The 9805-nt window shown below is 48.7% G+C and overlaps 1 protein-coding gene across 1 annotated transcript; it reads right to left on the reverse strand.

The window, feature by feature from the left end:
- On the reverse strand, nt 1-9805 carry LOC120403147 (zinc finger protein 250-like). The gene is made up of 8 exons (XM_039533934.1): nt 9187-9805; nt 8894-9023; nt 8288-8631; nt 3557-3698; nt 3269-3360; nt 2878-3004; nt 2539-2652; nt 1-2161 (listed from the first exon to the last, which is right to left on the reverse strand). Exons 3-8 carry the CDS (start codon nt 8309-8311, stop codon nt 639-641), a joined length of 2022 nt encoding a protein of 673 aa, XP_039389868.1. The 5' UTR covers nt 8312-8631; nt 8894-9023; nt 9187-9805; the 3' UTR covers nt 1-638.

Genomic DNA, 9805 nt, shown 5'->3' on the forward strand with positions numbered 1-9805 from the left:
AAAATGTTAGGGGACTTTGGCTCATAAGCCTTAGTGTGATTTATTAGGTTAACTGACTGTAAGTTAATTGGGGCATTTTCTGTTTTCCACTTCATACCCTGCACTCTGCCCAACTGTGTTTTTTTAGGAGTAAATTGGGAAACGTTTTGCATAGCTATTCCATAGAGGAGTGCAGGGATCCAGTTCACTGTGAATCAGTGACCTGTTCTCTTCATTATTTACCACGCCCCCGGATTAGAGTGTCATCTGCAGACTTTATCAGTGATCATTTTATGTTTATTTCCAGGTCCTTGATAAAAACGTTACATAGCAGAGGATCAAGAACCAATCTCTGCAGGACCACACTAGAAACACACCTGCTCAATGAGGATTCCCTGTTTAGTTACATATTGAGACATCTCAGTTCGCCAGGTTTTAATCCATTTGTAGAGTGCCATGTTAAAATACCCGTGTCTTCACAATCTGTGGAGGATGCCATTTTGTGCCAGTCAGGATGTCATATTCAGGGCTCACACGGGAATGCAATCTATGCATTGCATCCATAGATGGCATGCCACTGATCAACTCCAAAGTACAACTCTACTGCCTTGAAATTCCCACTAACCATCCCCAAAACCCATTGAAAGACCAGTTCCTCATCAGCTTTCCTTTTTCAAGTGCAGTTTTGCCAAGTGTTGAACAAGGTATGATTTTTGATTGAAGCCTTTCCCACATTCCGTACACATGTGAGGCCGCACTTCCTGGTGCGTTAACTGATGCTGGGAAAGGGAGAACTTCTGACGAAAGCTTTTCTCACAGTGAGGACATTTATAGGGCCGCTCCCCAGTATGGGTCCTCAGGTGCTTAGTCAGAGTTGATTTCCGCCCGAAGCCTTGCCCGCATTCAGTGCATTTATGAGGTTTTTCCCCCGTGTGGGTTTTACAGTGAGTGGAAAGGTCCCCTTTCCGTCTGAAGCTTTTGTCACAGTCAGGACACTGATAGGGTTTCTCTTCTGTGTGGATTCTCTTATGCAGAACAAGGTACGAGCTCTCTCTGAAGCTTCTCCCACAGTCAGCGCAGCTATAGGGTTTCTCCTCTTTGTGCGTCCGTAGGTGTTTACTGAGTGTCGACTTCCGTCCAAAGCTATTCCCACAGTCAGCACACACATAAGGTTTCTCTCCCGTGTGGCTTTTTTGATGCCTTCGGAGGTGTTGGTTCTGGCGGTAGCTTTTCCCACACTCGGCACAGCTGTAACGTTTCTCATGCGGGTGGGTTTTCTGATGCAGGTGAAGGGCTGAGCTGCTGCTAAATCTTCTCTTACTCTTACTTTGTGTGTTCACTTGTGCTCCCACCTTGGTTCCCTGGTAGGCGATGGTGCGGTTCAATTTCTTAGAACTTCCTTCGCCTACAGCAGATTCACAGTCTTTTCCCACTGCTGGGAAAGCTCGCAGCTGTCCTCTCCTTCCCCGACTCTTACCAGCATCTGCCCGTTCACATCTCTGAGATGCCTCATGAGGCTCCGCTCCCACTGGCTTTTTCTGCTGGGGATGCTCATCCTTGTTCTCACTCACAATCCCACTGTTAAACCCTCTATGCATCTCTTGGTTGTGGATTCTCTGATGCTCAATAAGTCTCTTTCTCAGGATAAATTGCTGGCCGCACACTGGACACTTATGGGGTCTCTCCGACTTGTGGACTGTGTAACGATGAAGAACGAGGGTTGTCTTGTATCTGAAGCTTTTCCTGCATTCATTACATTTATAGGGTCTCTCCCCTGTGTGACTTCTCAGATGTCTCTGAAGGCACTGTTGTTGAGAAAAGCTTTGGCCACATTCATTACACTTGTAGGCACCCTTTCCTGCACAAGCTTGCTGACAATGCTTAACGAGGAGCGAGCATTTATTGAAACTTTCCCCAGGTTCAGCACCTGTGTTTGGGCTCTCCCCTGTGCAGGCTGTCTGGTGGGTGCTGGTCTCTTTGGATTTCTCTAAACTTCTTTTGCTATGAGGGGATTTACTCCTGCCTGGAGGGTCTTCCCAGAGCCTCTCTGTCCTGCTCTGACACTCACTGGCATCTCCCCACTCAGGGCAACAGTGTCTCCCGGAGAACATCCTTTGTGGTTCTGCTCCTGTAGATACTTTCTGGGCTGTTCCCTCCTTCTCACTCACTGTCCCAGCACCTGCTGGGAGAAAGAGAGAATCCAGGTGTGATTCATTGCCTGTGCTGGGTGCAGAGGGGGCAGCAAAGGGATTTGTGTCTGATCAGAAAACCTGATGGATAGGAAGCAAATTTCCCCAATATTCTCCTAGAGGATCGAGGAGGGGCCAGTTCTGACTCAAAGTCCCATCTGAACCTTAAGAAAAAGGCTGGGGGAGGAAAAGGCTTCAGGGTCAGGCAGGACAAGTGGGTGCCAGGAGTGACTCCTGCCCTGGGGATAGGACACAATAGAGAGTGAGATGAGATAAGACAGAATAGGAGCAGCCCTTAGTGGGTTTGCTGATATCCCAGCTTTTCCCTCAGGCCCAGATGGTTTCTCAGTTGGTGTCTCTCATTCCTCACCAGTGCTAGTGCCTCCTGCATTCTCCCTTTCCTCAGCGTGCTGGAGATCTGGGAACCACGGCTCTTCCCCTCGCTCCATCTGGGACAGTGCATCTGGTTTAGCGATCGGAAATCCTGCTCATTGGAAAGAGGTACATGCATCACAATGGGTCAAATATTTCTCGATCACTTAACTACAAAGAGCAGCAAAGAAAATCTTGGAATGAAGGGGAAAGACACAATCCATATAGGCTTCAGTATCCTCTTTTGGCAAGCAGATTGTCCAGTGGGAAATGGGCTGTGTTCTTTATAGGAGATTTAGGCCATGTCTACACTATGGGGACTAGAGCAACTGCTCACCCAATGAGATGAAAGTCTCGTAAATCTCCTGCATGACATCGCTGTAGAGTTCCTTCTGCTTTTCATCCAAAAGAGCCCATTCATCTTCAGAGAAGGACACGGCCACCTCCTCAAATGTCACTGGCATCTGAAATGACATGGGTCCCCCACTCAGCACCTGCCTGCTCTGGCCACAATCTCACCACTCAGACACAAGCTGAGCGGCAAAGGGCAAAGCCATCACTGTCAATGCACCATTGGGGCGGGGGGGGAAAGGAACCCCCTTTCCCACTATCCCAACCTCCTCCACACAGCAAGAGATGCCAGACTCAGCCTGCCCACAAGTCTCCCCATCCCTCCAGAACTCAGCTCCAACGCAGGCCACTGAAACAAGCACCGTTTCACAACTCACCATAAAGCCAAACCTACAGAGCGAGGCCACTATATCCTGGTCTCCTTCATTCTCCTTATCATAAGGAACAAACAAATAAGGTGCAGGAAGATCTAAAGAATGATAAAGATACCGTTAGAGAGACCCACACAGACACATACGCTCCTGGACCTCACCCAGCCTCCGCATGCCAATAGACAGCCAAATGCTGTTCCAATGGTTTCATACAGGCTGCCTTGGGGACTCCCCTCCCTGCTGTACTATCCATGCTCCTCAGCACCACATGCATCTCCACACACAACTTATTACCTAGTTGCCGTGGATACTGCTGCATCTCTCTGAAGTCACAGCTTAGTTCTGGTCCTGGGTGGTGGAACCTCTGAGACCTTGAGCTGGACGGGGGCTCCATCCTCTCAGAAATCCCTTCTCTTCCGATCACACAAACTGAGACCTGGGAAACGTATACGTTGTTAGCTGTGTGTGAGGGACAAAGGTAGCATCTGAGGGGCAGTGACAAGTGGCTCTCAGATTCTCTACTAAACAGAGTTATTGAAAGCCAATGGGCCTGCCACACACACGAAAGGGGCTGTGTCCCCCCACATTTCCATCTTCCAGTAGGGGCATTTCACCAATATCAGTTGGGTTCAGCCCATTGATGACTAGAAGAGATCCCTCAATTTTGTATTTCTTCTTGTAGCCTTCTGCCCAGAAAAAAAACTTTCTTCTTAGTGAGCCCTTTCTGCGCTCAGGTGATGTTACCTCAATTCTGCCCTTTATTTGACTGGTCATGGCACGTAGGAATATCAGCTCACAATTGCACTCCTGCAGGTAGTTGGCTCTTTTTATGCTTTTTAATGAACATTATTATTTATTTGTGTTACCTTAGAGCTCAGGACCTTTAATCATGGGGCAAGACCCCATTGTATCAGGCACTGAAAAAGGACAGAAAAAAAGGACAGTCTTTACCCCAAAGAGTTTCCCTTGTAACATAATCCTTCTACATTGCAGGAGCATCACTCAAAGAGACAAGGTCAGCTCCCAGACAGCTGCACAGACAAGGTCAGCTCCCAGACAGCTGCACTCTGCAGCACGGTAAGGGGAGGAGGTGACCAGCTCTCTGTGGAGAAAGAAGTAGTTCGGGACTATTTAGAAAAGCTGGACGAGCACAAATCCATGGGTGCTAAAGGAGTTGGCCGATGAGATTGCGGAGCCATTGGCCATTATCTTTGAAAAACCATGGCAATCGGGGGAGGTCCCGGATGACTGGAAAAAAGCTAATGTAGTGCCCATCTTTAAAAAAGGGATGAAGGAAGATCCAGGGAACTACAGGCCAGTCAGTCTCACCTCAGTCCCTGGAAAAATCATGGAGCAGGTCCTCAAGGAATCAATTTTGAACCACTTAAAGGAGGGGAAAGTGACCAGGAACAGTCAGCATGGATTCACCAAGGGCAAGTCATGCCTGACTAACCTAATTGCCTTCTATGATGAGATAACCGGCTCTGTGGATGAGGGGAAAGCAGTGGATGTGCTATTTCTAGACTTTAGCAAAGCTTTTGATACAGTCTCCCACAGTATTCTTGCCAGCAAGTTAAAGAAGTACGGGCTGGATGAATGGACGGCAAGGTGGATAGAAAACTGGCTAGATGGTCGGGCTCAACGGGTAGTGATAAATGGTTCCATGTCTAGTTGGCAGCCGGTATCAAGTGGAGTGCCCCAAGGGTCGGTGCTGGGGCCGGTTTTGTTCAATATCTTCATTAACGATCTGGAGGATGGTGTGGACTGCACCCTTAGCAAGTTTGCAGATGACACTAAACTGGGAGGAGTGGTTGATACGCTGGAGGGTAGGGATAGGATACAGAGGGACCTAGACAAATGAGAGGATTGGGCCAAAAGAAATATGAGGTTCAACAAGGACAAGTGCAGAGTCCTGCACTTGGGACGGCAGAATCCCATGCACTGCTACAGACTAGGGACCGAATGGCTGGGCAGCAGTTCTGCGGAAAAGGACCTAGGGGTTACGGTGGACGAAAAGCTGAATATGAGTCAGCAGTGTGCCCTTGTTGCCAAGAAGGCTAATGGCATTTTGAGTTGTATAAGTAGGGGCATTTCCAGCAGATCGAGGGATGTGATCATTCCCCTCTACTCAGCACTGGTGAGGCCTCATTTGGAGTACTGTGTCCAGTTTTGGGCCCCACACTACAAGAAGGATGTGGACAAATTGGAGAGAGTCCAGCAGAGGGCAACAAAAATGATTAGGGGACTGGAGCACATGACTTATGAGGAGAGGCTGAGGGAACTGGGATTGTTTAGCCCGCAGAAGAGAAGAATGAGGGGGGATTTGATAGCTGTTTTCAACTACCTGAAAGGGGGTTCCAAAGAGGACGGATCTAGACTGTTCTCAGTGGTAGCAGATGACAGAACAAGGAGTAATGGTCTCAAGTTGCAGAGGCGGAGGTTTAGGTTGGACATTAGGAAAAACTTTTTCACTAGTAGGGTGGTGAAGAACTGGAATGCGTTACCTAGGGAGGTGGTGGAATCTCCTTCCTTAGGAGTCTTTAAGGTCAGGCTTGACAAAGCCCTGGATGGGATGATTTAGTTGGGGTTGGTCCTGCTTTGAGCAGGGGGTTGGACTAGATACCTCCTGAGGTGCCTTCCAACCCTGAGATTCTATGAAAGGGGTATCTAATTTTCTCATGAGTATGAATTCACAGAATTTTATTTAATGGCAACCTTTTTGTTTGAACTTGTACCAGATCCAGATTTAACTGTTCCTATTTCAAGACCCTTAAGGAATTTGAAATGTAAAGTATTACATCAGGCTCTCTTTTCAACTATATTCTTTATTCCATATTCCTTTAGCTGTAGAGAGTATTCAAGACGGGGGAGGAGGAGACCCTGACAACCCGTCTTTTTGATGTTCTTATGGAGGGTAACAACATTCCTTTTTGGGGGGGACAAGAGAAGACGTTAGTTGAAATGGGCTGAAATGTTGCTTCTGTTGTTCAAGTCTGATCTCGTTTCTGTGAAGACAAATCAAGACAAATGCGCAGAAACAGGGAGAGGAAAGAACAGCAAAGATAGAAAATGCAGTTCTGTCTCGCATGCTGACTCCCAACCCCACTGTTGTGGAAACGGGGTCCGGGGGGGCGGGGAGGGGAAGGGTCCTTGGTTGTATTGTAAGGTTTGCAAATTCCTCATCCCAAAATTGGGATTTTCAAATCTTATCTGATTAGATGCTACAAGAGTCATACTTGTAAGTTCTTATCTTTATTAGCATTGGAAAGGTTCAACTCATTGGATTCGTACCTATAACAAACTTAAAAGTGATGTTGGTCTTTGTCTTCAAATTTTTAGAAACAGACTAGCTCGTCACATTTTTTGCTTGAAGTCTAGATTGGGCAAAAATCGAAAATCTCTCCCCATCCCCCTACTCCTCTTGCCTTTTTAAAGCTACACATTTACATAAACAGTGAAAATGTCATGCACAGGTGGTTTAACTTGCTGACTAGCAGAAATTTTAGCCATGTTGCGATGTCATTTCTATATATTCTCAGTTTACTTGATGTGTGTGAGAAGACATGGTTATTTACAGCTGGGAGAGCTAACAATTCTTTAAGATAATCTCTCTCAGTGGATCCATTTTACCCCACTATCATTCTTCCCTGTTGATTCCCCAACAGGAAATATCTGCTCTAACAATTATCCCTTGCTGGCAGCCACTCTGACAATTTATCCTAAAACACTTAGCTAACTTTAGGAAAAACAAATAATTATGCACATAAACATGTCCAAATCATTGTCATTTATTTATGTTTTTTCTTTTTAAATTTGCAAACTCAATAATAAAAATATTGTTCAGTTGTCGCTATCCTTTACTGGACCTAAACAGAATAGAAACAAAACAAAGGTGCTTGGCATGTTCTTCTTGTCTTTTGTTGTTGTTTTTCGCTTTTTTAGTGGTCTGTTTTTAAGACTTGCTAGCTAGTAAGCCTGCTCCTGTGAAAAGTGATATTTGTAGGTTTGTTAATATCACTTTTCACAGCAGCGGACTTGCTAGATAACTGGGAGGCAGTGAAAAGTGCTATTAACAAACAAACATTTCACTTTTCAAAGCAGATTTACTCAGTCAGCCCCAGCAAGCTGTGAGACAAATTAAGACCTGGATGGGGAGGTGGGTAGGGAGGTGGGGGAAGCCAGGGAGGATGGGTAGCGGGTGAGGGGCCAGGGGAAGCAGCAGGGACCAGTGACAATGGGTGGGATTGAACCCGGTGCCAAAAGCCCTGTGGCTGGGGACCGAAGCCTGTGGCCAAGCAGCTAGGGACCGGGGCCGGAGGATGCAGCATGGTCCAGGGGGGATGAGCGCAGGGCCAGAGCCCAAAGCCCCATGGCTGGTTGCTGAGGTCCCACAGCCAGAGGATGGAGCTCACTGCCGTGCAGCCAGAGCCTGGGGATGGAGGAGGCAGTGGGGGACGGGGTGATGAGCATGGGGATGGAGCCCAAAGTCCCATGGCTAGATCCCAAGGCCCCACAGCCGGAGCCCAGGGGACCCAGCCTGCTGCTGCATGGCCAGAGGCCAGAGCTGGAGGACACAGCGAGAATCGTGGGCATGAGCCTGGGCCCCGAGCCCAAAACCCCACAGCCAAAGCTTGGAGCTCCGCGCCCAGAGCCTGAGGCCGGCACCCAGGAACAGAGCCTGCTACCAAGCAGGCAGAAACCAGGGATGGAAGAGGCGGCAGGGGGCCAGGGGCAACAGGCAGGGGGAGGGGGTGATCTCAGGGCTGGTACTGGCTGCTGCGTGGCTGGGGGCAGATCCTGAAGCCCCAGAGCCCGGGGGATGGAGCCCCTGCCATGTGACCCAAGCCCACGGCCAGAGGAGACAGTGGGGACCAGGGACGATGGGGGGAGCGGTGAGCCCAGGACCAGTTGAGGGAACCTGCCACCATGCGGCTGGAGCGCAAATCCCCATGTCTGGAGCCGGCTGCCTGTCACTGCAGGGTTGAAGTTCGAGCCCCACCACCCTTAGGAATGTGGGGAACTCACACCAGCTGCCTGCTCCTCTGGCATTTCTGGCTCCAGAAGGGGGCTGGGTCCAACCCCGGGGGGGGGGCTTGGGGTGGAGTCACTGCTTCACCTCCCCCCCTCAACCCAATCACTGCCCAGAAGGCTGTCGTCCCAAGAAAAGATCCTGGTGGCCCCATCTGAGAAACACTGGTGTGGCCTGGGTCATTTGAGGAGCTGGGGCAGCCATGCTGGCAGAAAACCTCCTTCTGTTGGCGTACACAGTGTCTCCACTCACAGGCTCTGGTGGCAAAGCTACACTGGCCAATGCTCGGTGGTGGAGACAATCGCCGTGTTTCAGTTATCAGGGCAGTTGCCCTATTTCCCTGGTCAGCAGCAGAAATAAAAATTAATGGTGTGAGGTTAATGTTCCTTATGGCCTAAATGGATCAACTTCTTCCTTCCTTTTCTCATGTTATTGCTGGATATTGTTATACGGGCTTTTTAAAAAAGCGTAACTTCAGTTTAGGAGACCTGAATCTGAGCTTTTCATTTCTCATGCTGTGATGGTTTTAGTTTATAGCGATTGCACTGAACATCAGACATTGCACCTGTCATACTATTTGGGTTGGGGGTGAGATTTCTTACCAATATAGTGATCTCACTGTTGTGGAAATTCCTGTCCGTTCCAGCTGAGGAATAAGGAGAGACTGACACAGCTAATCAAGCAAGGAGCCCCGGGAGGGGCGATCCATTTATTTCAACTGCAGTTGGGTTCCTGCTTACAAGTCAGCAAGAACAAGGAAAAAAAACTTACTCCCAAGTGCAGTTGACTATGATAATCTATCGCTCTATGATTGGCCAAAATTTGCTATCGTTACCAGAAATGGTTAGCAAGCTATATCCATCTCCCCCCCGACAATCCCTCATTGTTCACTTACTTGCCCCGTTGTGTTATTTTGCAAACCAAGCAGTTAGTTAGCTATAGGATGCAGGCACAGAAAGTTCCATTGTCTGTGGGTTTGGAGTTTGGTTACATTTCCTCTCCAAGGAACTCCTTGAGTTAAAACTATCCATAGCTGACGCTGCATTTTCCCCTTCTTCTTTCTCCTATGTACAGGAGACAAACTTGCCCCCCCTGTTATAGCAGCTAAGTAGAATAAACTATTTCCTCATCATAGGGATACAGTGATACCAGGATGGAGAGGCCGTATATCAGTGCAGCTTATTCCCTTTCCTATACAAGCACCTTTGTAACAAAATAATTATATCCACATGCGGGGCTGGCGGGGGGGGGGGGGGCGCTGTACGCTTTAAATACACCGGTATTGTTAAAGCAGGACACCTTGTGTGTGCGCACTGGGCCTTTGGAAATGACCAAGGCTATTTTAAAAGTCTTGTTTCTCCGGGCAGTTGCTGGCTGGGCTGCAGGGGCCGCTCCTGGGCTCTGGCTGCACAGAGCTCCCCTCTTTGCACCCCAGAAACCGGCTGGGTGGGGAGCACCCTGGAAGGCTCAGCCGGACACACAGACCCAACCTCCCGCCCCGGGAGCTCGCTGAC

The sequence above is a fragment of the Mauremys reevesii genome, linkage group 4 (assembly GCF_016161935.1).
Source record: "Mauremys reevesii isolate NIE-2019 linkage group 4, ASM1616193v1, whole genome shotgun sequence".
Taxonomy (NCBI): Eukaryota; Metazoa; Chordata; order Testudines; family Geoemydidae; genus Mauremys; species Mauremys reevesii.

Coding starts and splice junctions, on each gene's coding strand:
- LOC120403147 (XM_039533934.1), bottom strand. CDS start 8,311: ATGCCAGAGGAGCAGGCAGCTGGT. Junction 3,361..3,556: donor GCAGTATCCACGGCAACTAG/GTAATAAGTTGT, acceptor ATCATTCTTTAG/ATCTTCCTGCACCTTATTTG. Junction 2,162..2,538: donor TGCAGGAGGCACTAGCACTG/GTGAGGAATGAG, acceptor TCTTTCTCCCAG/CAGGTGCTGGGACAGTGAGT.